This window comes from Gobio gobio (assembly GCF_949357685.1).
Source record: "Gobio gobio genome assembly, chromosome: 15".
Taxonomy (NCBI): Eukaryota; Metazoa; Chordata; class Actinopteri; order Cypriniformes; family Gobionidae; genus Gobio; species Gobio gobio.
The window spans coordinates 21,588,821-21,616,792 of NC_137108.1; the positions used below are offsets into that span (position 1 = coordinate 21,588,821).

General features: G+C 40.7%; 1 protein-coding gene across 1 annotated transcript; it reads left to right on the plus strand.

The window, feature by feature from the left end:
* Positions 1-4,510: 4,510 nt before the first annotated feature.
* LOC307138887 (kinesin-like protein KIFC3) lies at positions 4,511-27,940 on the plus strand. The gene is made up of 20 exons (XM_079837565.1): positions 4,511-4,664; positions 4,804-4,984; positions 5,298-5,394; positions 5,486-5,649; positions 8,154-8,406; positions 15,756-15,928; positions 16,212-16,277; positions 16,452-16,589; positions 17,970-18,167; positions 19,734-19,907; positions 20,071-20,218; positions 21,537-21,667; positions 22,679-22,790; positions 22,880-23,061; positions 24,946-25,050; positions 25,187-25,317; positions 25,713-25,833; positions 25,917-26,046; positions 26,159-26,388; positions 27,018-27,940. Exons 2-20 carry the CDS (start codon positions 4,886-4,888, stop codon positions 27,147-27,149), a joined length of 2,784 nt encoding a protein of 927 aa, XP_079693691.1. The 5' UTR covers positions 4,511-4,664; positions 4,804-4,885; the 3' UTR covers positions 27,150-27,940.
* The last annotated feature ends 32 nt before the right edge of the window (positions 27,941-27,972 follow it).

A 27,972-nucleotide genomic window follows, 5' to 3' on the forward strand; every position in this document is an offset into this window, starting at 1 on the left:
TTGCCTCTCTTGGGTCTTGTCAGGCATGGTTGCTCCCTGAAGAGAAGTGGCTTTAGGCTTCTGCTGCAGCAGCTCCTGCCTCAGTGCCTCAGGGATATTTATTTTTTGCCTCTCTTGGGTCTTGTCTGGCATGGTTGCTCCCTGAAGAGAAGTGGCTTGAGGCTTCTGCTGCAGCAGCTCCTGCCTCAGTGCCTCAGGGATATTTAGTTTTTGCCTCTCTTGGGTCTTGTCTGGCATGGTTGCTCCCTGAAGAGAAGTGGCTTGAGGCTTCTGCTGCAGCAGCTCCTGCCTCAGTGCCTCAGGGATATTTAGTTTTTGCCTCTCTTGGGTCTTGTCTGGCATGGTTGCTCCCTGAAGAGAAGTGGCTTGAGGCTTCTGCTGCAGCAGCTCCTGCCTCAGTGCCTCAGGGATATTTAGTTTTTGCCTCTCTTGGGTCTTGTCAGGCATGGTTGCTCCCTGAAGAGAAGTGGCTTTAGGCTTCTGCTGCAGCAGCTCCTGCCTCAGTGCCTCAGGGATATTTAGTTTTTGCCTCTCTTGGGTCTTGTCTGGCATGGTTGCTCCCTGAAGAGAAGTGGCTTGAGGCTTCTGCTGCAGCAGCTCCTGCCTCAGTGCCCCAGGGATATTTAGTTTTTGCCTCTCTTGGGTCTTGTCTGGCATGGTTGCTCCCTGAAGAGAAGTGGCTTGAGGCTTCTGCTGCAGCAGCTCCTGCCTCAGTGCCTCAGGGATATTTAGTTTTTGCCTCTCTTGGGTCTTGTCTGGCATGGTTGCTCCCTGAAGAGAAGTGGCTTGAGGCTTCTGCTGCAGCAGCTCCTGCCTCAGTGCCTCAGGGATATTTAGTTTTTGCCTCTCTTGGGTCTTGTCTGGCATGGTTGCTCCCTGAAGAGAAGTGGCTTGAGGCTTCTGCTGCAGCAGCTCCTGCCTCAGTGCCTCAGGGATATTTAGTTTTTGCCTCTCTTGGGTCTTGTCAGGCATTGTTGCTCCCTGAAGAGAAGTGGCTTTAGGCTTCTGCTGCAGCAGATCCTGCCTCAGTGCCTCAGGGATATTTAGTTTTTGCCTCTCTTGGGTCTTGTCTGGCATGGTTGCTCCCTGAAGAGAAGTGGCTTGAGGCTTCTGCTGCAGCAGCTCCTGCCTCAGTGCCTCAGGGATATTAAGTTTTTGCCTCTCTTGGGTCTTGTCTGGCATGGTTGCTCCCTGAAGAGAAGTGGCTTTAGGCTTCTGCTGCAGCAGCTCCTGCCTCAGTGCCTCAGGGATATTTAGTTTTTGCCTCTCTTGGGTCTTGTCTGGCATGGTTGCTCCCTGAAGAGAAGTGGCTTTAGGCTTCTGCTGCAGCAGCTCCTGCCTCAGTTCCTCAGGGATATTTAGTTTTGGCCTTTCTTGGGTCTTGTCAGGCATGGTTGCTCCCTGAAGAGAAGAGGGTCAAGACTACTGCTGCAGCAGCTCCTTCCTCAGTGCCTCACGCATATTTGGTTTTTGCTTCTCTTGGATCGTGTCAGACACGGTTGCTCCATGAAGAAAAGAGGCTTGAGACTTCTGCTGCAACAGCTCCTGCCTCAGTGGCTCAGGGATCTTTAGTTTTAGCTTCTCTTGGGTCTTGTTGGCCACGGGTGCTCCCAAAAGAGAAGAGACACAGGATTTCTGCTGCAGCAGCTCCTGCCTCAGTGGCTTAGGGATCTTTAGTTTAGATCCATGCCTCTGAGGCAGGCACAGGTGCTCTCCGTAGAATCTTGGCAGGCATAGGGGGCTCCTTGTGTCTCCCTCTGACTCCACTTTTGCCTCCACTGCTTAGTAGTCTTCAGTGTTGCATCTGAGAATGTGGAGTCCTCCCACTCAGCCTTCTCAGACCTGGCAAGCACAGGTGCTCCCTGTGGCTTCTTCTGCATCCACTTCCTCCGCTGCTCTGTGGTCTTAAGTGTTGCATATGAGGAGCCTGAGTGCCAGTTTGCTAACTTTCAAATGATTATAAACAGCAAGCACAAACAATACAAAAGCGGCACTGGAGTGGTAGATATGGGCCATATTTCCTAACAGCTTGTACCAGCATAAACCCTTAACTCTTTTGGTGTTAAAAACTACTGTCAGGATTTACTAACGACAAGCACTGAAAAATTTGCGCTGAAAAGGTGTTTTCAGTTATTTTTGTGGCTGACCTTACTGCATATGGATTTGTAGGAGTTTTCCCGTCAGATGCAAAATTTATGGGAGGAGAGTATTTAAATACATTTTTAAAGAAAAACTATGCGCCCATAGACTAAACACGTAATATGCATGCATCAAATTTGTGTTTTTGTACGGTACAATAACGGTATCGTTTTCAAAAAATCCGTTTTCAAAAGTTTGCATTTTCAGGTCCCCAAAATGCTGTTGTGTAAATTAACAGCCAAAACATATAAAAAGTTTTCTGTTTTTAGTTGAAAATTGTGTCGTGTAAACGGCCCCTAATGTAGGGAATTGTGAATGAGGGTATAGGTAACAATTTCGAACAAAGTCACAGTGATTTCAGCAGATGTAGTGCTCCCTCTAGTGTTACATGGTCTAAAATGCAACTGAAATATATTGAATATTCTCCACAGTGTGTGGTGGCTGGAGAGTAGGGTTGCCACCCGTCCCGTAAAATACGGAATCGTCCCGTATTTACAAGCAAAATGACGCGTTCCGTATCAAACCAATATGGGACGCGATTTGTCCCGTATTTTACACAGGTCCACACATAGTTCAATAAACACATGCGGATTTTGCAGTGTGGAGAATGCTGATAGCAAATATAAACAAATCAATTTCACAATAAGTAGTACAGGAGCTCATTTGTGCGTGATTGCGGGCTTTGTTGCCATAGCGGCGGAGTCTCGAGAACATGCGCTGTGCCAGTGTGCTTGAAAACTTGCGCGGTTTTTTAAAAAAACATGTCGAGCTCGCGTCGCGTCCACCGTTTGAACGCAAAAGGATCTCCAAATATAGAACTGAATTAATTTCAAAAAGGTATCAATGGGTCTGTCCAGTAACTCATGATGAACCTCAGGCCAACTGCACACTTTATGAGAAGCATTTCAGTGTCTCAGACTGACTGACTGTGGTGACAGACCGGTCTATGTGACAGACACATCCGTGCTTAAGGTAGGCCTATAGTTTCTTTTAATGGATAATATATTAATATAATATTCCAATACATTATCAGAGCTTGGCAGACAGAATTATTATTTTTTAGACAGGTTAATTAATAGATTATAGCCTAATAAATGTTATTATTAATTTATAATTTAGCTAGGCTATATCATACATAATAAATAATCCTGTCATATAAAGTTTATGACATTTAAAAAATATTTAGATAAAAATGGGACAAATAATTACACGATAATATAGTCATAATTTAAGTAAATTATTCAAAGAAAATAAACATTTTTAAAATTCAAAAAAGTGATTAGGCCTACTGGTTCAGAATGACGGCTTAAAGGGACAGTTCACCCAAAAATGAAAATTCTGTCATCATTTATTCACCCTCAAGTTGTTCCAAACATGTACACATTTCTTTGTTATGTTGAACACATAAGATTACTGTGGAAGTCAATGGTGCCCCCAAAGCAGCCTGGGTACAAACTTTCTTCAAAATATCTTCTTTTGTGTACAGCAGAACAAAGAAACTCATACAGGTTTGGACATCATGATTCATGAGGCGTCATAAGTGCACCAAATAGGCTAAGAGTTCTTTAGAATTAAATAAAACAATCAAATGTAAAATAATATAGCATGCATGTGTTCTGTTGCAAGTTCACGTACTTGATCTTATGTTTTCTTATGGTTTATTATTGAGCTGTCAAGTTGTTAAGGTTGAAATAATCATTTCATGACGTATTCTTTATTTCTGTCCTTTATGCAATTGTTTTTTAGGCTATTTTTTTCCGGGGGAGGGGGGGGGGGGGGGGGGGCGTGTCGTGAATGGGTGTCCCTTATTTTGCCACACTGAAGGTGGCAACCCTACTGGAGAGCTGACCTCAGACAAGCAGTATTTGTTTTTACCATCAAAAGTTTTGTTGAACTATTTCCAGTTGTACATTATCCCCTAAACCGTGAAGCATTCATCCATGCAACCATCTAGAACAGTGGTCCCCATCCCTGTCCTTAAGTCCCAGTCTTCTGCTTACAGGCACAAAAGATCATCATCAGAACTTAAGCTCTATGAGCTTGTGTTAAATCACAGTCTTGCTGTGGTGAAGCTATAGAAGAAACAAACACCTTTGGTTCTGCATGATTCGTTACCATGGAATCCCTCTCTATGGTTGTCACTTTGAATATAGCAACACCAGAGTGCTTTGTTGAGCATCTGACATCCTGTTCTCTCTCTCTCTCATCAATCTCCATCAGCTTTACCCAACCACTGCAGTGCACTACACATCTGCGCTGAGCGTTCTCAAAAACTGCTGAGGAGAGAGAGGAAGGGGGAGGAGAGAAATGCATAATGAGAGAGGAGGAGAAAAAGGAGGGGACAAAAGAAGCCAGGAATAGCAGGTTGGACAGATGTGCGAAGTCAAGAGCTAGTGTTGCCATCCAAAGCCCCAAAACACTGGTGAACAGGCACAAGCAGACCTGCAGAATCACCATGTAGAGCTTCAGAGCAGAAGAATGGGAATGCAGTAACTGCAGCTGTGGAGGATCAACCTCAGCTGATGGTAAGACTCTGCAAAGCAATGGGAATAGCATCATTCTATGGAGCTTGACGACAATGGGATTGCCATCCGGACAGGATTTGTTGTGGTGGATTTGCTTCTGGAGCTGCGGTTTGGTAACACTTGTCTGATTGTATTGCAGTGTGGGAATAGCAGAGGGATGCTGTGAAGCTGAAGCATTTATTTCCAGCCAGTGTCGTTGTAACCTCCGCACATCAGGAACCATGTATGCCTTCTATTCTTTGCTGGTGTACATCTTCTACACCGTCTTCAAAAAGGAGGAGGTGGCAGCGCTCGAGGGGGCGTATGGAGAATCCCCGGAGGTATTTGTGGCCGCAGTGGACGCACGCCAATAGACATGCTAATACATGCATTTCCTATTGTCTGCATACAATATATGCAAACAAGAAAAAAGGAGTGATTTGAAAAATAGCTTTAAAATAAAAAAAATAAGTTTATAAAATACATTTAAAATGTTTATAATATAATATTGAATATATAATATTATATAGAATCTAGAGGTAATTTCATTCAGGTGATAATTCGATTATGCACGCATGCACAGTCACGTATCGTCCTCTGTGGTGGCTTTACCACCTTCCAATGATCACATTCGTCTTCCTCTGTAACTGACAGGAGCCTGGCCATGTTTCCATGGAAACAGAGAGCAAGGGGAAGGGTAGTCACACCCCCAGGTTGGGCAAAAGAGGCTGTGCAAGACTGAGTGATTCAAGTAAGAATGTTTTGTTGCATGGTGCTCTAAATACAACGAAGTGCTGCTCCACATAATCAGCATTTAACCACAGTCGCCTATTAAATTGCAGGCAGCAGCAGTGATAGTGATGGGACGTCTCTCAGTGATGCAGATGATGATTTTGATGAAGGACATGGATTACCTGCCAAAACACCATTAACAGCTTTCCTGTCTTTCAAGCAAGAGACGGAAAAGAGAAGAGCCACTAATTCTCCAACAGAACCTAGTGAAAAGGTGAAGACCTTCAAACTACATTCACATTTGCCATGTTTCATGGTGGTGGTGATTTGGTGGTAGTATTTCAACGGACCCGTAGCTCTACAGTATGGTATGTCCTGAAATTTTGTTGATCCTGAAACAACATTCCTGTCCGAAAATTTTATCATAACCATATCCCTACTCCTAAACCTAAGCCTACATGTAAGTTATCCCTAAAATCAGAGGGACATTCTAGATGAATAATACCGATGTAGAATCACCAAACTCTGGTTGTAAGCTTAAACTTGACATAAACTGTAAAATTGTCCCTCAAAGCTGATTGGATGATTGGAACGTTGAACGTACTGTACTGTACAGCCTCATTTTCATTAGTGAAAAAAATCAATATTTCTGTTCATTCTGTCCTTATTTGGTGTCCTTAATCACCAAGCACTGTTATTTTTATATTAGGGCTGTCAAAAGATTAATCGCGATTAATCGCATCCAAAATAAAAGTTTGTGCTTACATAATTTATGTGTGTGTACTCTGTTAATTATTATTTATATATAAATACACACACATTCATGTATATATTTAAGAAATATTTGCATGTATATACTGTATATACATTTATATAATCTATAATATATATAAATATAAATGTTTTATATATAAAAATAATATTTTTTTCTTAAATATATACATGCTTGTGTGTGTATTTTTATATAAATAATAATTAACAGAGTACACACACATATATTATGTAAACACAAACTTTTATTTTGGATGCGATTAATCGCGATTAATCTTTTGACAGCCCTATTTTATATACATACATTTTATAATACATTATATTATAATAAATATAATATTTTAGTGTAATTGGGATACTATCATAGTTTTTATTAAAGGGGTCCTATTATGCCCCCTTTTACAAGATGTAAAATAAGTCTCTGGTGTCCCCAGAGTGTGTGTGTGAAGTGTTAGCTCAAAATACCCCACAGATAAATTTTTATAGCATGTTAAAACTGTCACTTTTTTGAGGACGGGCAAAAACGCACCGTTTTGCCCTCAGAGCCAGAGAATATATGTTGCATGAAGATGGAACAGGTATTCATAGTTTTCAAATGACGTCACACGCTTATAGGAGCGCCCATCTGGAGGGCAAAACAAGGCTTTCCTCCATTGCCGCCAGTTATTTTTACCAGGTTTGTAGTCAGTATTAATGCAGTAAGACAGTGATATTAAAATACCAAATTCAATATACACCTTATTGATGATGCATACTTTGTACAGGAAAGCAGATGAACACAGAATATTAATGCAACACATTTCTCGTTAAGTGATTTTCCCATCAAAACACATTATAAAGAAGTTCATATTCTTGGCTCATCTTCTCGCCTGTATATATTATGCATCATCAAAAAGATGTAACTGGAATTTTATCTTTTAATATCACTGTTTTAGTAAATTTAGTAAATCAGCTCTATAATTCTAATGGTTTTACTGCGTAATTAATCTGTGTTTAAAATGTTTAAAAGTGGTGCAACAACTCGATTTAAAATAAAACCCAGATCAACAAATCCTCGATTAGCGTTAAACTTTGCTTAATTTAATCCTTATTGGTGCAACTCACCCTATAGTGTTTTTTTTACACTAAGCGTTTTAAAAACGCCCTGCTTTTTTAGTGACTGAATTACTGCAGCAGGTGCTGTATATGGATCATACGTGCCCAAAACGTGCATCTTGTTCACATATTTTTGTTTAAAGATAGAAAATTGACAGGCTTGTGCTGCAGTTCTATGGAGTTCTATGGCGGTTTTGCCCTTCAAGGCTCCGCAGTCACGTGACTGAAAACTATGAATAGTTTAGTTTAATTACGGTTATAACTTATGTTGTCATCTTGCTTTTATGACATGCTATTGCATTTGTGTTACGTACTGTATTGCGATAAATGTGAAAAGACGGATGTGACAGCTTGAGCAGACTCCTAAATGTGCTCTACTACAACAACTCTTCCTCTTCTCTCGGGGGCAGGGTTTATGTAAATTTCAGGGTTAGTGATGTCACTAACCCGTGAAAAAATGTGTTGTAGTTCCTACCAGGAACATTTTTGTTGTCCTTAAAAAACGACTTAAAAAGAAAATATCTCCCTTTGCTTTGAACTTTGAGCGTTGTAACTTTGCAACATTACACATAACTAAAGTTAAAAAGTGAAATCATAATCACCCACCCCTTTAATAATTTGAATTAGTTTAACTTTTTATTTTCTGTCTTCATTTTAATTTAAGTGAAAGGTATTTTTATTGTGTTTTGTCATTTTTAATAGTTTTAGTTTTTATATATATCTTTAGAGATTTTATTCATTTTATTTCAGCTTTTGTTTTAAACACAACACTGTGGCACAAATGTTGTTCGTGGAAGCACCAGTCACATTGACTGAAAGAGTGTAGAAATGTAATTCAGCATGTAAAAACAGTTTATAAGTGCACATTTATTTTTTAAAAGTTGAGTAAAATATTAAATGTGTATTTTCCAGGTGACAGAGTCTCCATTGCTGTCTGTGATGACGCATCTCCTGAGCTTCCTGGAGCAATATTCCCACCTGCAACAGCTACAACAGCAGGCCGATCAGTACCGTCTGCAGCTACGCAGACACCGCGCCCAGCACCGGCGGAAAATGAAGGCCCTGCGTGTGTCCTACCGCCAGCGTCTCAGAGACAAGAACAGTGTGATTAACAGCCTGGAGGAAGTGATCGCTCAGCAGCAGAGCCCATCACCTGAAAATGAGGGTGAGACCTTTTGAACCTAAATAAATAACAGTGAAGATTTTAGCTGTGGATACTGAGTTTAATATTAGATGCCTCTCTCTTTATGTACATTGACATTGATTTTTTGGGGGGATGCCTTATGCGTTACACAGAACCTGAAACAATATTCCATTCAACCAATCAGATATGAGAGACAAGTTTACAGTTTATGTCAAGTTTAGGCAATACAATCAGGGTTGGTGCTTCTACATCAGTGCAATTTACACTATCAATTCCCTCTAATTTTAGGGATTAGTTATGGGTAGGGTTGGGTTTAGGGCTACAGATATGGTTAGGACCAAATTTTTAGACAGGAATGATGTTCCAGGAGCAACAAAATATGTTAACCCAGAAACGCATCTAACTCTGCAAAATCAGGATGTGCTGTGTGGTCTGTTTGAAAGAGTCAGCCTTTAATTCAAAAATTCACATTTTATATAGCATGATACAGAAGCTGTCAATAGAGTTTACATTTTATTTTAGCGTTCTCTGGACTTGAACTAGCGTTCTGGTAAGGTTTTCTCAAAGTTATTAGCAAATGTTCTTTCATTAACATCAATAGAATGTCTGTTAAAATGTATCTGGTATTTAATAATGTTTGAGGAATGATAAAACTGAATGTTTTATTAATGTTTGAATAACCAAGAAATATTTGTTTTTTTTTTTGTTTAGAACAATCTTTTCATTCAATTCAATTTCTTAGATTTTGTCTTTAGAACAAGATTCTTACGAAATATTCTTAAGCGATGGTTTTAGGTTGCTGAGGAATCCTCCAGAGCTGAAATTCAGATATTCAGATGGCTTTCAGATGGTTTTCCGACATGCGCAGTAGACCAATCAGAACAGCCTAGGCCATTTGACCAATCAGAGCAGAGTATGCTCTTGGAAAGGAGGGGTTTAGAGAGACTGGTCAATGTATATTATGAGAAAACTAAGGTGTTTTTGGTCTTGGATGTATGTAAACCTATTGTAGGAGGCCACAAAAACAAAATTAGGATCCTTTTAAAAATAGCATAAATTGGGCATTTTAAGGTAGAATATTTTGTGAATCTGGCCCCAGGTGATGTCATTGTTTGTTTTTGGATTCTGAATTTTGTAGTTTGACGTCAATGAGGGAAGAGATAATGACCTGTTCACATCACGTGGACAGCTTAAAATTGTACTTTAATTAAATGAGAAAGTGCCAAAAATAGCAGATTGACGTTTTAGAGGCCGCACCTGGCAGTGACCTCAGAGATATACTGTAGGGCATCTGGACGCTCTGGCGGTCTGTTTCTCCTCAGACATCACCAGGTGTTCCTCTGCCAACTGTTACAACAGCTTTGCTGTCAACCAGATTCACTGTTAAATGTTGTTGCGTGTGTTTAAAATGCTTGTCTCTTGCACTAATTCAATGTCAGATGTACTTGGCTTTGTAGTGCACATGCACATGACTCTTGATATAATGAGCTATATTATGCCCAGAGGTGTTTGAAAAAGGTCTGTACTACCTGGCGAAAACTATCCATTCATCTTCCTCTCTTGCATATTCAGAGAAAATTTAAACATCCCTCTAAAAAAAACAACAACAACTGGGCATTGTTAAAATGTCTACTATTATATAATGAAATAAATGTAAAAAATAATTTAAATGTTGTTTGCAGAAAAATGTATTTCCATCAAATGGATATTTGGATACTTATATAATTTGTAGCTATCTACAAGCAAAACCTTTTGTCATGACACCCACATGTCTGTAGACATTTTCAATTGATCCATTAGCCACATCATGAAATATATATACAGTATGAATCATGTTAATCAGATGGCTACTTGACATGGGAATACATGTGTTTGTTGCTCTTATCTTTTATTAGTATGTAGCAAAAATACCCATTTGCACGGCTGGTACATCTACAGCACTTTGGGCACGTTTCTCTGTGGCTCACAGAGATGAATAAAACATTGTGAGAGCTGCTTCTCTTACAAATGCAAGTGCACTTACAAACACAGCTAAACTTCACGTGCACTGCTGCAAGATACTATATAAATTCAGTGTACAGTGGAGAAGAAATTCACCTTTAAACAACAAAGCATAAAATGATTAAACAGTAGACCATGCTCTTATGATTTGAGTTTTATTTTATGTGAGAATTATGAAAAAAGCACAGCTAGGAAATTGGTTTCAAGGAGTATCGGTCAATTTTACAGTTTAGTGTTCATTGTACTGAAATATTGACTACAAACAAAATCATTCAGAATCAAATATCCCAGCCAGCATTTAATGGTGGAGCCAATTTGGGCTCGAGTTACATGGGTTCCATGTCAGCCCATATTTGAATTAGCCCATAGCTCATACCCATATTGTGCCTACATTGGTCCCACCATCCCGTTTGTTCCACATCACGTTTGTGGTGTGTGCCACATCCCTGTGTGTCTCCATTCATCCTTCCCACCAATCCACTTGCTCCTCCCGAGACTAACAGCGCACATCTGACACCACCTGCCTCAGTAATTACTGTACAGCACAGGAAAAGACAGCAACTCTGACTCGGCATATCAATAATAAATGGCGGGAATCTAAATGAAATGTTGCAGAGCAGTTAGGCTGCCAGGCACGTTGCACAAGTCTTTGAGTTCAAAACTTGGGTCTTGAGTCTTACACTAATCCGGAGAGAAGTTGTATGGCTCAGAGGTTGCCTAATAGAGTTTTCAGTTATGTTCCTAACATTTCTTATAAGAAACATAAATTGCAACAGATGAAGCAATGATGAAATAAAGTAAGAGTATAGCAGTATTGTAATAAATCCACTCTGAAGAGGTGAGTTTAACAAACCCATGTGCAGCTTTATTTACCAAACGTAATCCAACTCAAACTAAACAAAGACTTGACTTAGCATGACATGACACTCACCAAAAAGAGGTTACACGAACAAAGCCAGACGAGAGACAATGGGAACATGATGAATATATATACTAAGGACTAATGACATAAGACACACCTGAACAACTATAAAATGAATGTGAATAGCAAAAAAATCAGATGAGAAATGTTTGAAGTTTTCTTAAAATCTTGAACTTTGAGCACAGTTTATGAGCTTGTTGATATTGCCTCTCTTTCAACTCTTTCAATGCTGTTGCCCAAAGTGCTTCACAATTGTTTAAGAAGAAGAGTGTATAAAGAGTAAAGAATAAAAAGATAAAGAACATATATATATATAAAAAAAAAACATGCCTACAAACAAATAGCCAATAGCTCTTTCCATCCACCTGTTTTTACGCACATTTTGGGATATCATGGGGCATGATCCTGCCCAAAAAGACCCAGAGGTTAGGGACTGGTTAAGCAGACAATATCTGTGCCTGAAAAGCAGGGAAGTCCAAATTGAAAAACCTGGCAAAGGTGGATGGTGAGGACCAGCAGGCCACCGCACAGATGTTCGCAATGGAAACTCCGGTAGACTAAGCCCAAGAAGAGGCCATTCGCCTAGCGGAGTGGGCCCTCACCCCTATAGGACACTGCAAGCCCAAGGACTTATAAGCCAGAGCTATGGCATCCACCATCCAGTTAGTCTCTGTTTCGTAACTGGTAGCCCCCACTCGAGGCCAAAACTGTCCCTCCTGCTTGGTAAAGGAGGCCCCTCCTCAACGGAATTGGCCATGGGGCTGCTGATAGTGCTGATAGCAGCTGAACATCCCCGGGAACCAAGGCTGTTTCTACCAGCGTGGTGCCACAAGTAAGACCGAGCATCTGTCCTCCCTGATTTGGCTGATGACCTGAGGGAGCAGAAGCCATCTGTGGGCTAATGTGTCTTTTTCCTTTAAGAAGAACATCGGGCAGTGGGAGTTGATGCAAAAAGGTCCACCTCTGCTTGCCTGAAAATGCTCCAGATCAAGCGAACCTAGGGATTGTCCTTTCCGGGAGAGCATTTCTGCTTGGAGATGGAGGCGGCACACCAACTTGTTTAGCGGATAAGACCTGAGACCCCCTTTGTGATTTATATAGGCTACCACTGTCATGCTGTCTGATCGGGCCAGGACATGGTGAACCCTGAGTTCTGACTGGAACTTCTTTAAGGCCAGAAGTACTGCCATCATTTCCTGGCAGTTGATGTGCCAGTTAGTTATCGGTTCTGTCCAGGAGCAGAAGGTTGTCCTGTCGTCGCATAAGGCGCCCCAACCTGTCTTGGAGGCATCCGTCATGACTACTTTCCTTCTGGATACTGAGCCCAATTCTACCCACAACTAATACAGATGGGGTCATTTCCAGGGGACCAGGGATTTGGTAAAACTGTGGGTCACCCTGAGAATAAGGCCCAATGCTCGAGGTAGGACATGCGCCTTCAACAAGTGTTGTAGTGGCTGCATATGTAACAGACCCAAAAGGAATTACTGAGGAGGCTGCTGTTATGAGGCCCAGTAGCTTCTGAAACATTTTCAAGGGAAGAATGTCCCTGATTGTGAATGACGCCTCTAGCCTCTGAATTTTCAGAGAGCACTCCAACGATATCCAGGCCCGCATTTGGTCTGAGTCAAAGACTGCCCTAGGAACTAGATATGTTGGCTGGGGGACAGTGAGCTTTTACTTAGATTGATCCTAAACTCCAGACTTTCTCAAGTAGCTGAGGAGCAAAGAGTCCTAGTTCCTTCTTTGATTAGGCTAAGAGCAACCAATTGGCAGATAGTTCAGGATGCGTACTCCCATCTGTCTCAGGGGAGAGGGCTGCATCCACACATTTCGTAAAAGTGCATGGAGCTAGGGACATTCCGAATGGTAGGACTGTATATTGATAAGTCACTCCTTAGAATGCAAATCTTAAGAATGGTATGTGATGAGGGGCTATCTGGATATGAAAATAAGCATCCTTCAGATCCACTTATAAAAAACAATCCCCAGGGCAAATCCGTGAGAGGGTTTGTTTTAAAGTTAACATTCTGAACGGCCGTCTTATCAGGGCGGGGTTCAGACATCTCAAATCGAGGATGGGCCTGAGGCCGCCATCCTTCTTTAGGAAGAGGAAGTAGTGGCTGTAAAAGCCTGACTCACTGTGGGCTGTGGGAACTTTCTCCACAGCTCCCTTTGCTAGCAGGACTGGCGAACTGGAATGAGTAGCCTCATTTGATTATTTCCAAAAAGTCACAAGCAGCTCGCTGCACTGTGGCGGGCAACTGAAGCTTGCCATGGGATAATGAGGAGGAATGCTCTTTTTGTGAGGGTGTTTGTTTTTTATTTGATTGAGGCTTCAGTATTCAGAGAAAAAGTTTTTCAGCTACTGATGCAATGCGAGTGAACCGTATTGAAAGAGAACTACTACAGATTTTTTTCATTAAAGGTAGGGTAGGTAGGATTTGGTTAAAAAACTTTTTTTCCAAATTTGTTTAAACTTTCTTTATATATCAATACATAATTAAAATGTAAGTACTCAGAAAAAGAAAGTATGAAAATTGAGTGCCTGTAGACCTCTCACGACTGTTTTAAAGACAGCTCATTATTTCCATTCACTCCACCTTCTCCCTTCTGGGCTCTTTCCAAAGCCACACCCCCAAAACACATGAACGCGCTACTGACCGCGATCAGCTCAGCTGAAAGACGCATTATTTACCTGAGGCGAGCGGAGCTGGAGGCGCTTTATCATTATGAATATAAACAAATAAGTTTATCATTATGAATATAAACAAATAAGATGTCTTTTAGTACTCACTTTCAAGCTAGAATAACGATACTGGTAAAGTTTAAAATACACACACAACACTGTCTATGACACACACAGATACAAGATGTAAACATTGGTAGAGTATATAAAAACAAACCAAGGGCCGAAATAAACGTGCAGGTAAAGTTCCCAGTGAACATGGTAGAAGAGTTTAGACAGAGGGTAGTAGCTAAAGCTAACTTAGTTCTAAAAAAAGTTCCTGGATGTGGTGTACTAGCTTTTACACATGCATTTTGTTATCTAAAGTTACATTTTGTGAAATTCAACACGACAGCGATCAACTTGAGCTAAGCATATTGAGTATTTATCATCTCTACTAATGGCTCGCTAAGTGTATAACATTGTAACTTTATGCTAAGTAATGTTATGTTAGCTATATTAGGCAGCTACGTGTGCTAGTGAGACATGCTTCATGAAAACATTAACCAAAAAAATTTATAATCAAAATGAAAGATTACCTGTCCAGCAGAAATACAGCCTCTTGAACTCAAACGGGTGCGGCAGGGTTGCCAGGTTTTCACAACAAAATCCGCCCAATTGCTACTCAAAACTAGCCCAAAACAAGCCCGATCGTGTTTCTCCGGTAAAAAATCGCGTTTGGGTGGTAAAATATGTGTCTTTTTGGTAGGGCTGCCTGCTAAAATTTGCAAATCCCGGGGCAAAACATCACATAATTGGGGTCGCTTCAACCCGCGGATATGAAAAACAGCCCGCGGCAACAGTTTTTGAAGTAGCCCGACTTGGCAACACTGGAGCGGGCGCATGTGGGAAGATCCTGTAGCAAAAGCGGCGGTAGCCATGGTAGCGAGAGAGAGTGACAGTCACGGTGCGGTGTTTATTGCAGATTAAAAAGTCTAGAGTCACTCGATTTTTATACTCTCTTTTTCAGAGTACTTAAATTTTAATTATGTATTGACATATAAAGACAGTTTAAACAAATTTGGACAAAAGTGTTTTAGATCAGACTTACCTACCCCACCTTTAATCTAAAGAAAATTATAAGACAGCCCGACTTTGACCTCAATCAAACAGACCAACAGGGACTTCAAAGACTGCTCATTTCCAGCTTTAAGTGTTAAATATAAATGTGTGTGTAGTGTAAGATGTGTAATAGCGATGACAGATGAATCCCAGTGGGCACTTATTCAATGAAAACAACGTAGGACCCAGAATAGATCCTTAAGGAAGACCATATTTTAAGGGAACCACAGAGGATGAAGTGTTTGCAAAATGAACAGAATGTTCTAAAGAAAGTCTCTAATAATACATTTGGTGTCTAGGAGAAAAAAGGATACTGGATGATCTACATAAAATACATGTTTATAAAGCACTTTAGACATAACAAAAGTGTGGACAAGTGTTCTTCTCAGTGATAATTAAAGGTTCACCCAAAAATGAAAATTCTGTCATCATTTACTCACCCTCAAGTTGTTCCAAACTTGTATAAATAAAATAAAAATTCTGCTGAACACAGATGATGATGATGATTTTGAAGAATGTTTGTAACCAAACAATTGTGGGGCACCATTGACTTTCATAGTATTTTTTTCCATACAATGGAAGCCAATGGGGTCCATCAATGAGCTTCTTTTGAAATTCCATTCTAAACGGTCATGCCATGTGTGTATTTGTGTTCAGGTGAGTACATGCTTCCTGCAGCATCTCCGGTTGGCCTGCATAAGTTGGTTCAATCTCTTTGCGGGCTGCAGGGAGAGAAGAGTCAACTGAGAGGAGAGCTGCGATCACTTCATTCACAGCTTGAGCAGAGAGAACAAGATCGCCACACTAAAGTACAGGCCTTCCAACAGCAGGTGCTGAGCATTACTCTTTCAGTCACTCGTTATATGCATTCATACGCTCATTCAACCAAGCACATTTATTCATACAATCAATCTCCTCCACTCTCTCTGTACCTCACCAGTGATGCTGAAACCATCTCTTTTTTTTACCTTTACCCAGACCATAATATATCAGTCTGCATATTTCATCCACTCAGCTACCTCTCCATCAGTTAATTCAGTTTCATCCATCCTCTTCGCTCATTTTTATCTGTTCAGACTTGCTAAGCTGACAGAATTGATTTTCTCCCTGTAGATTGATGAGCTGAAGAGCTGTATTGAGGAAAGAGAAGAGGAGCTGTCCAAACTCAGAGTCACATCGGTAAGCTTTTGGAAGAATATGTTCCAGTGCTCTGCATTTGAAAGTGAGCACATTAAAACCAGGCCACAAAGTCTCAAAATGATTCATGAGCAAGAGCGTATCTAGGCTGTTCTATCAGACACTTTTTTCCAGGTCAGCTGTGACTTTTTTTTTCTGTGTTTTTTCTTTCACCAGGGAGTAACAGACTCTGAAAAACGAGTGCTTTGCTTATCAGCAGAGAATGAGAGTTTGAAACACAGCCTCACAGTGACTCAGGGTCTTCTGCAGCAGCTGTCAGTCATCCCATCCCAGTCCAGCTCTGTGCTCATCAAGGTGAGACTGTCTTTTCATGCGTGGGTATACAGTAAATCCTTGACAGACATCAAAACTCCTATGACATTCCTGACTGGTGTCTTTACTCTCTCCCTTGTGACATTTTCAGTACGCCTCACCACTGTTACATAGACATAGCTCTAATTCACTAACCATGGGCACGCACATATTTGATAAATCTGCAAAAATCTAGATTTTTCTGCAAGTTACTTTTTCCCCCCTAAATTTATGATAAAATTTTTAAACCAACTGAAACCACATATAAGCAGAAAAATAATGGTCTTAGAAACAATCTGATTGTCACGTGTTGAGTGTTTAAATTCATGTTTGTATTTCAGTTCTAGTTTTTATTGTCAGTTGGTTCATTAGTTCAGTTCTCCATTCTCTCCCTGTTTGTTTCTATGGTTACTGATAGAGTTAGTTCTGTTCAGGTGTGTCTTGTCAATTATATAGTTAGTATCTCCCTCTGTTTGCTGTGTATTTAAACCCTGGCTGAATCCGAAATTGCCCCCTAAACCCTCATTCCCTATTCCCTACGTTTGTCCACTAATACAGTTCACTTGAAGGAATGAATGAAAACGAGTGTGTGAAGACTCGTTATTGCAGTGCAATGTGGGATTGAATGGGTGCACTCAATAACATCCAATATGGTTTCGGACACCACTACAAATGGCTGTCCCTTCAAATAATGTCCTATTTGAGGGTATAGGGGGCGATTTTGGATTCAGCCCCTGTGTTTCTTTCCGTTCACTGTCTGTCCTCGTCATTACTATAGCCCTATTCGGACGGGATAAAGTAATTATTACCAGAGCTTCTCAGTGATTTTAGTCCTGTCCAAATGTGCCATGTCAGTAATCAATTACGGTCAATGTCAGTAAATATTACGGTGACTTTTACCTTCTGTAAAAAGGTGTACCTCAGGTAATACTAATCCTGTGCGAATAGACCCGCTGTAAAAATGTACGTAAATATTCCGTCATTTCCTGTTTTAAAAGTAGTTTTCCACGATTTTTCAAGTATGGGGGCGCTTGAAAAAGCATTCAGTTGCGTGCTGGGAACTCACAAAACCATAACTTTTCAGCAGTATTGTTCAATTTGAAATTCAGTGTTCAGACAACTTCTAATCCACATTTCCTAGTTTTTGTGATTCAAAAGGTCCTGTAACTGGAAAATATGTAGTTGCTTTCTTTACAGTGTAACGAATGGAATAACAAAGTGTCTCTACAAAAGTATGCATTTCTTTCTATTATTACTTCCTATTTGAAATAAAATACAAAATGCAGCCCATGAGGCGAGGTTATATATGGACATATCTTGGACATCATTATGTGCATATGCACCGGTTGTATGAATTATAAGTATACTATTGTACTCCTGTAGGAAAATGAGAACTTGCGCAGTCGTGTTCTGCAGCTGGAAAGTTCAATGCAGCAGCGGGCAGAGCAGTTGTCACGTCTGGAGCACCAGAAGGAACAGAGCGAATGGAGGAAGGCAGAAGAGCTCAGGAGACGAGAGGAGAGCGTGAGAGAGCTGCAGCTTGAACTAGACAAAGAACGCAACAAGGAGCCTGTGGTTAAAGTAAGAATATGAACTGAAAACCTTAAAAAAGCCACAACAAAATTGATCAAATGGATTTTTAACAGATGCACATTCACACACACACACACACACACACACACACACACACACACACACACACACACACACACACACACACACACACACACACACACACACACACACACACACACACACACACACACACACACACACACACACACACACACACACACAAAAATAGAAATATAGCTGCAAGCAGCAATACCGGGGCCAAGCTCAACAGAAGCTAACAAGGAAGCTAGCAGCAGATCAACTGAAAAAATGAGTTAAGACATTTGAAGCAAAAATGTTAAGACCCCACATTAAAACATTGAGTTGTATAGAGGCAATATCATATTTTGTTTAATTATAGCGCCACCAAGAGGCACAATCCTACAGTTTTTTTTATGTGTCATACATATGTGTCAATTTTGGTGAAAATATCTTGTTTCGTTTTGGAGTTATAGACATTTATATGAAAAAACACGTAAAAAATGACTGACACCTGACTTTGATTGGATTTTACTACCCCTTAATATCAATATTTTGACATTTGGGCATGAGTAATTAGCTATCGACCTATGTTTACGAACTTCTGATGGTGGTTTCGTCTCGATCGGACTAGCGGTTTTGAAGATATCAGCTAACGTTTTATAAACGCTAAATTGCCACGCTGCACAAACCAAAGGCCGAAACCTGGTAAGTCTAGTATCGTTGGACTCGGCAAGGATTCAGGAGACCAAAAACGTTACTCCCATGAAAATAAGTCAACCACACCCAAAGTTATAAGCGTTTGAAAACAATCTCCACTAGGTGGCGCTGTTTCAAAACTTCTCAGGCTCCTTCAGGGACTCGTGCTGATGACCCATACAGAGTTTCGTGACAATCCGTTAATGCGTTCCTAAAATACAGCATTTTAGCACATAATACAAAATGGCCGATATGCTAAAATTGGATATTGGTCGACTCGGCATGCTGTCCTAAATCTAACGAGACCACTTTTATGATTTTTGGACTGACGGTTCAGAAGTTATAAGCAAAAATAGCCATTTTTTAAATCTCCGGACCAGTAGGTGGCGCTGTGCCGAAACGCTGCAGTTTGCCTCAGGTCATGCTTGTGATGACATGTACCAAGTGTGGTTTGAATACGATAAAGAGTTGCAGAGATATAGCCTTAAGTGTATTTTCGCAACCGCTACGTTAAATGTATTTGAGTGTTTTTGAACTTGAATTCCATAACTTTTTGTCAGCATGGTCTGGAGATTACCTGGTTAAATATTTGTGAAAATTGGAGCAACGGCCTAGGAGGAGTTCGCAAAAGTAGGTTTTACGGTTAATTAAAAATGTCGGTTCTTATTCGGTTAATAAGAAATCGAGCGGTTTCTATAGGTGTCTCCGCACCTTCGGTGCTTGGCCCCTAAATATTGTATTTCGAAAAAACGGACCAAAAATATTGATAATTTGTCTTGCACTCGGGTATAGTATTTTGTACTATCACATACTCTCTATCAAGTAATAAATCATCTTTTTGTCCCTGTCTTCTAGTATGTTACCCAAACCGTGGCGGTGGAGTCACCTTCAACTCTACGTCAACTATCTGAAGCCAGACAGCAGAATGAACAGCTTTCTGCGAAGCTAGGCAACCAGAGAGATCGATGCCGACAGTTGGAGGAGAACATCAGACATTCTGATGAAGTCAGCTGCAATTTGCAACATAAGGTTTCTAAGCTTTATCCATTTGTTTTTATGATTGTACATAACTTGAAGCTAAAGATCTCAACAGCCTCTGCTGCTGGGATCTCAGATACAAAACTCATGAATTATACAGTCAGAACACAACTGTAGAAAACCTCTGCTCTTCTAAAAAATAATGGCTCCACAGATTGCTGCATATGAGAGGGAGATTGGGACCCTGAGGGAGGAGCTGCTGAAGGAGATTGGACATCTTGAGGAAAAGAAAGAGGCAGCTGTAAAAGCGGCAGCCAACTGCTCTGAGGAGCATCTCCAGAGCCTGCAGGATCAGTTTATAAGTGAGTTTACTGTATACATTATATACACTACAAATATTGATAGATGGTTCATGCCTGTTCTTTAAAAATTGTTTTGGTGATTTCATGTTTTCTGGTCCCTATATTATCTTCCTCGTCTTGAATGGCGCACTTGATATTGTCTATAGCAGGGATGGGCATTTCGGTAATCCTATACGATCATGACAAATCACACTGTACGACATGGATCTAATAAACTCGGGTACGAAATGTATGTAGACTGTAAAAATGATGAGACCTATTGAATCATAGGCTAAGTTAGTATAGAAGAATAAAACGTCATCTGCATGCACTAGTGGTAAACAAATAGAGCAAGATTAATCACACTTTGGCAACTGTGTTTTTTAATGAATAGTTTAATGATAGATGGCTGGGGAAAAGCCATGCTGCATTGGTCAATATGCCATTTCATGTTGCCTTTTTATTGGCTAGTCAGTAGAAGTAGGTTGTAGCAGCAAACACACTGTGAGATGATCACGCTAAATTTCTGAAACTGTCAGAAAATGATCACAGGCTATCTTTTGGACAGCGGCCGTCTTTAAACCTCTCTCACTGTACGACGTAGGACCATCGTTTAGGAGCCATGACCAGAAATCGCCACGATTGGTCATCTTTCCTCTGGGACAACCCAAAATCGTACAATGTGTATTGGACATAAGGCCAAAGCCACTTGAAGGAAAGCCTGCGACCTTAGCCGAAAAAGTGCAATGCATGCTAATGCTGCGGTACGCAGGGAAGGAGACAAGAGGCTGTTTTTTTTATGGATGCCAATGGAGGAGAGGCTTTATTACGCTGAATAAACTGCTTTTTATGAGGAAATATCTTATCATTTAATTAAATGAATCGACAGCCCATCGGCTTATCTTCAACATGTTTGCTCTTAAACATTCGTTTTGGATTGATCTATTTTTAGAGTTTACACCATAAAAAAATGCTGTTTTATAAGAAGTCATGGACAATTGCGCGACAGGTAGGATTCAGTTTACGGCACTTCTCGTTCATTTCTATGATATCCGCAAACAGCGACTGACTGGCGCACAACTCCGAACAATATTCAGTGACGCCAAGGCTCGGATCTCCCTCGTATCTCCCAAAAATGAGACCATCTCTGCTACAGGCAGGTGAGTTTTTTTATCTGGGTTGGACCGACATTGCCATCCCTGATCTATAGTCTTCGCTAGACTTGAGAAGTCCACAAGACTTATGGTTTAGGATTGTGCTCACGAGTGGCCCTGTTGTTGACATTGTTAAATGTGCAGCAATGCGTATGGCTCAGTGCATATCTATGTGTAATTTCCAGCCCTCCAGAAACGCCTGAGTGCTCTCCCTTCCACGTTACGCTCCATGAAGACCGACTATGCCAGCCTGCGCAGTCAGGTCCGCAACTTTTCTGACTTCTATGGAACAGCGATCAAAGAAGCCAAGAAACAGGCAAGCAAATATCTACTGCTGCACAAATCTTCTATAATCTAAGAGTTTTATATAGTCATTGATATAGTCATATATCATTTTATTTGTTGTTTAAAGGGTTAGTTCACCCAAAAATGAAAATTCTGTCATTAATTACTCACCCTCATGTCGTTGGACACCCGTAAGACCTCCGTTCATATTCGGAACACAAATGAAGATATTTTAGTTGAAAGCTGATGGCTGAGAAAGGCTTCACACAGGCCTCCATTGGCATTCAGTACATTGACACTTCCAAGATCCATGAAAGGCACTTAAAACGTCGTTACAAAGTCTATCTCACCACAGTGGCTCTACAATAATCATACAATGCGACGACAATAGTTTTTGTGCGCAAAAAAAAATCAAAATAACACCTTTATCCAACTTGTTCTTGTCTTCCGTGTGCGCCTCCACGACGCATGCGCGAGAATATGACGTAGCGCCGGTGTCGATGAAATACACACTTAAGCTCCATTTTGAGCACTACGCCGAGACCTAAAGCACGATCAATGTAGAATCCAACAGCTTAGACACGCGCGTCTTCCTCTGCTCGTAAACAAATCGCTTCTGGGTCATATGTCCGAACGCCGGATCTGCGTCATATTCTCGCGCATGCGTCGTGGAGGCATACACGGAAGTCGAGAACAAGTTGGATAAAGGTGTTATTTTGATTTTTTTTTGCGCACAAAAACTATTGTCGTCGCATTGTATGATTATTGTAGAGCCACTGTGGTGAGATAGACTTTGTAACAACGTTTTAAGTGCCTTTCATGGATCTTGGAAGTGTCAATGTACTGAATGCCAATGGAGGCCTGTGTGAAGCCTTTCTCAGCCATCAGCTTTCAACTAAAATATCTTCATTTGTGTTCCGAATATGAACGGAGGTCTTACGGGTGTCCAACGACATGAGGGTGAGTAATTAATGACAGAATTTTCATTTTTGGGTGAACTAACCCTTTAATAGTTTTCTAATATTACAACATTATTCCCTAGATAATGGCAGCTATAAATGAGATGTCAGAGGCCAACAAAGACCTTTTGGAAAAATACAGAAAGGAGGTAGCGCTCCGCAGGAAGTACCACGAGCAACTGGTTGAGCTTAAAGGTTGGCATTTATGACCATTTGTACCATTTCTGTCCATAAGACTCAAGCAAAATATTAAAAAAATGTATATATTTTTTTTATTTCACCAGGTAATATCCGTGTGCTGTGCCGTGTAAAGCCAGTACTGAAGGAAGATCAACATGAGGAAGGCCAAGCGGTAGTTGTGACAACAGACCCCAATAATGAATCTGCACTCACAGTCTTAAGCAAGGGAAAGGGCAAAAACTTTGAGCTGGATAAAGTCTTTCACCCTCAGGCTACTCAAGAAGAGGTAAGCAGAGTAAAAGTCACATTCACATGAAAAACTAAAAGGCTTATAGGCCTATAAACATCAGTGGCATCATTAGTCAAATTCTATCCTATTTTGTCTAAATAAAAAAACACTAAAAACTAAAATCAATCTTTTTAAATGCCACAGTACAAGTGAATTTATTCAGCATTCATTTTGAGATTAGTTAAAGATAACAATGAAGTGTAATTAAAGTATTTGTTAAGATTAAGTGAGCGTTAGATGAAATACGGGAAAAGCATGCACAAGTAGATATCCAACACTAAAGTGTACCAATAAATCTCTAAAACCAGCCAATATCGTTATAGTACCATATACACTAATCAGGCATAATATTATGAAAGTTAATAAAACTGATTATCTCTTCATCACAGCACCTGTTAATGGGTGGGATAAATTAGGCAGCATGTGAACATTTTGTCCTCAAAGTTGATGTGTTAGAAGCAGGAAAAATGGGCAAGCGTAAGGATTTGAGCGAGTTTGACAAGGGACAAATTGTGATGGCTAGACGACTGGGTCAGAGCACCTCCAAAACTGCAGCTCTTGTGGGCTGTTCCCGGTCTGCAGTGGTCAGTATCTATCAAAAGTGGTCCAAGGAAGGAACAGTGGTGAACCAGCGACCAAGGCTCATTGATGCACTTGGGGAGAGAAGGCTGGCCTGTGTGGTCCGATCAAACTGACGAGCTACTGTAGCTCAAATTGCTCAAGAAGTTAATGCTGGTTCTGATAGAAAGGTGTCAGAATACACAGTACATCACAGTTTGTTGCGTTTGGGGCTGCATAGCCGCAGACCAGTCAGGGTGTCCATACTGACCCCTGTCCACTGCCGAAAGCGCCAACAGTGGGCATGTGAGCATCAGAACTGGCCATGGAGCAATGGAAGAATCATGTTTTCTTTTACATCACATGGATGGCTGGGTGCATCGCTTACCTGGGGAACACATGGCACCAGGATGCACTATGGGAAGAAGGCAAGCTGGCGGAGGCAGTGTGATGCTTTGTGCAATGTTCTGCTGGGAAACCTTGGGTTCTGCCATGTGGATGTTATTTAGACACATACCACCAACCTAAGCATTGTTGCAGACCATGTACACCCTATCAAGGAAACGGTATTCCCAAGTTCCCTCAGCAGGATAATGCACCCTGCCATAAATCAAAAATGGTTCAGGAATGGTTTGAGGAGCACAACTACGAGTTTGAGGTGTTGACTTGGCCTCCAAATTCCCCAGATCCCAATCCAATCGAGCATCAGTGGGATGTGCTGAACAAACAAGTCTGATTCATGGAGGTCCCACCTCGCAACGTACAGGACTTAAAGGATCTGCTGCTAACATCTTGGTGCCAGATACCACAGCACACCTTCAGGGGTCCAGTGGAGTCCATACCTTGACGGGTCAGGGCTGTTTGGGCAGTAAAAGGGGGACCAACACAATATTAGTTCATAATGTTATGCCTGATCGGTGTATAATGCATCCCTACAGTACAGATTGCTTAAAGGGATAGCTCACCTAAAAATGAAAATTCTGTCATCATTTACTCACCCTTAAGTTGACCCAAACCAGTATGAATTCCTTTCTTCTGCTGAACACAAAGGAAGATATTTTGTAGAATGTCGGTAACCAAAACATTTGATGGACCATAGTATTTTGTTCCCATACTAAGGAAGTCAATGGGTCTCATCTGCTGTTTGGTTTCTTCAAAATATTGAATATTGTGTGTTCAGGAGAAGAAAGAAATTCATGCAGGTTTGGAACAATCTGAGGGTGAGTAAATGATGACAGAATTTTCATTTTCGGGTGAACTATCCCTTTAATGGATCAAGAAAGCATTTTTAGTCATGTTTATTTTTATTTCTTTATCTCTCAGGTGTTCCAGGAAATTGAGCCGCTCATCACATCCTGTATAGATGGGTATCATGTTTGCATCTTTGCTTATGGCCAGACAGGATCTGGCAAGACCTATACTATGGAGGTAATATATAGGGATCTGTAACTATATACCCATCATAACACATGGTTCCGGTTTCATACTTTTGACCTAAGTGATCTGTTTCCATTAATTATTCAATAAGACTGGCAGGTCTCATTAACCATCCGTGTCTGCTCAGGGTACTGTTGAGAACCCCGGCATCAACCAACGTGCCCTGAAACACCTGTTCAATGAGATTGAGGAACGAAAAGACATGTGGACGTACACTGTCAGCGTCAGTTCGGTGGAAATTTACAACGAGGTCCTGAGGTATTGTATTTTACCTCTTTATCATGAAAAAAAATCTGTGGTGGTCTCCATCTACAACCTTTTTGAATTTTAAATAAATTGCTGCCCATTCAATTAAACAATGTTAGAAGCATCAAAGCTTTTCCACTGCATGGTACAGCTCGGTCCAAGTGGTACTAAACTGCAGTGGAAAAGCAAACCGAGCCAAAATAAATGCGAGCCAAGTCGTACTCAAAATATTGCGCCAATGGTAAACATTCAAGCTATTGGATCATGCAATGGCGGCACACAAATCTCCCTGGTTCTTCCAACTTCATTTGTGTTTTGAAGATAAATGAAAGTCTTAGAAATGATAGGAGGGTAGAGTAAATAATGACAGTTTCCATTTAATACAATTAATTGGTTGTTAACAACAGAGATCTACTCAGTAAGGATGGGGAGAAGCTTGATATCAAGATCAACCCTGACGGGACGGGTCAGCTCCATGTGCCAGGACTCAGGGTCATGGAGGTCAAAAACTTCCAGCATATCAAAAAAGTGAGTCCCAGGGTGTCATCTGTCAAGATAATGCTGACTATACAAAACAAATTCTCTCCAATAACCTGTTGTTTTTTTTGCAGATTTTAGCCATAGCTCGAAAGAACAGGATTACATTTGGAACGCAGATGAATCAGCATAGCTCTCGATCACATGCCTTGCTCACTGTGACTGTGCTGGGCACAGACCTCGCCAGTGGAGCCAAAACCACTGGTCAGTCCCATCGACTCTGGATCTTTAGATTGCTTGAGTTGCGAGTTCTCAAAAGTCATGAGTTCCACTCAAAATTCCTCAGTATCCAAAATCCTTGACCTCTTCTTTGCAGGTAAGCTGAATCTTGTGGATCTGGCTGGTTCTGAGAGGGTGTGGAAGTCTGGGGCAGAGGGGGAAAGACTGAAGGAAGCCCAGAATATCAACCGCTCACTGCTGGCTCTAGGAGATGTGATCCAAGCTCTTAAGGCCCACCAGACTCACATACCCTTCAGGAACTCACGACTCACCTACCTGCTACAGGACTCGCTGGGAAAAGGCAACAAAACCGCCATGGTGGTTCAGGTACAAGGATTTACCTAGACTCACAAGTTAACCCGCTTAGCTAAGCCCCTTTTAAAATGACAAATGTGAAACCCTGGGTTAGCCCATGACTTCAGTATACATAGAAAACCCTAAAAAAAAAATGCTCCATTTTAACAAAGATTGTGTTATAACATCTACATGTGTATCTGAATGCATATTGAAGAGATAACCCAAGAATTGACTTTAGGACCCAACAGAAGAGTGCATTTGCTCCATAGAGCTAACAGGCCATCTAGTGGCAAGAGTCATGAAATATGTTATATATTTTTTTTTCCCACAAGAGGTCTATGTATTGGAAAGTTATATTAATGTGAAGAATGTGCTTAAATTATAATATGTATTAGCAATTTCACGGCAAATAAAATATCAAATAAATCCCCAAAAACAAATTGCACAGAAAATTGAAAAAATATTATAAAAATTAAACTATGTAAGCTTTCTGGACAACAACAAAAAAGTATAATTTTAGGGCTTCAGGACGGGTCATTTTGAGCCACAAGGGAACGATTTGTTAAAGAGTGCGTGGGAACCTCCTACATAGTTACGTCAATTTTTAAATAAATCTAATTAACTAAAATACTCATGTAAAATGAATTTGTCTTCTTTAGGTTTCATCTCTTGAGAGCAATGTCGGAGAGACCCTGTGCTCACTAAAGTTTGCCCAGCGAGTGTGCAAGGTGGAGCTGGGCCCTGCTGCACGAAAAATTGAGACAGGAGGACACAATGAAAACAAAAGTTAATGCATACCATCAACCCTCGCAAGTAACCACAGGACCAGAAATGGCATTACGTGTAGATGGACAAGCCTTGCACTTTTCAGCCCGTGGCTGAGGCTTCCAATCCTACTCAAGGGCTACAGTTCTGGAAACATCTGTGATGCCACAATGGCTGTTCTCCATTAGCTGATCTGCATGTCAAAGTCTCACCAACACCAGTATCAAGACAAGCTCTCCCTCGAGTTCAAAATATCACCAAAATTCTCCACGGGAAAAATTGGTGAGGATATTTCAGCAAATCTTGCATAAAAAAAAAAACTTAGGAGTCACAACACAAGAGACCACAGAATCTTAATTGCATAGTGCTTGAAGTTTATACCAATATTTACGCAGCATCAAAATTATTTAGGACGTACTGGCCAAATTATGTTTGTTTGTGTGTGGTTGGTGTGGACTTCCATAATTATGTTATGTATGTAGAACCAGTCAATCTGTCTTTAATTAGGGACAAAGGATGCGAGTTCAACCAAATTGCACAAAATCAACCTCTCTTCAGAGGTTGTAGCTTAGTATTTTAAGATCACGGCTAATGAACAGGAGGTCAGATATTCAACCATCTGAAGTGGTGATGCATAAACTGGATAGCACGGAAATGAAGCCAGGCTTTGGAGAAGAACGAATGTAACTATACTTCACAACATTATGGGCAATAGCATTACTTAGTAGTGAATCTCTCATTTTTTGGTTTAAGCGTAAATCACACAGAATAAAATGTTACTCTTAAACATATATTTTCATTATTGATTTGTAATACATGGACATCCATACAACATATCAATAATATTTA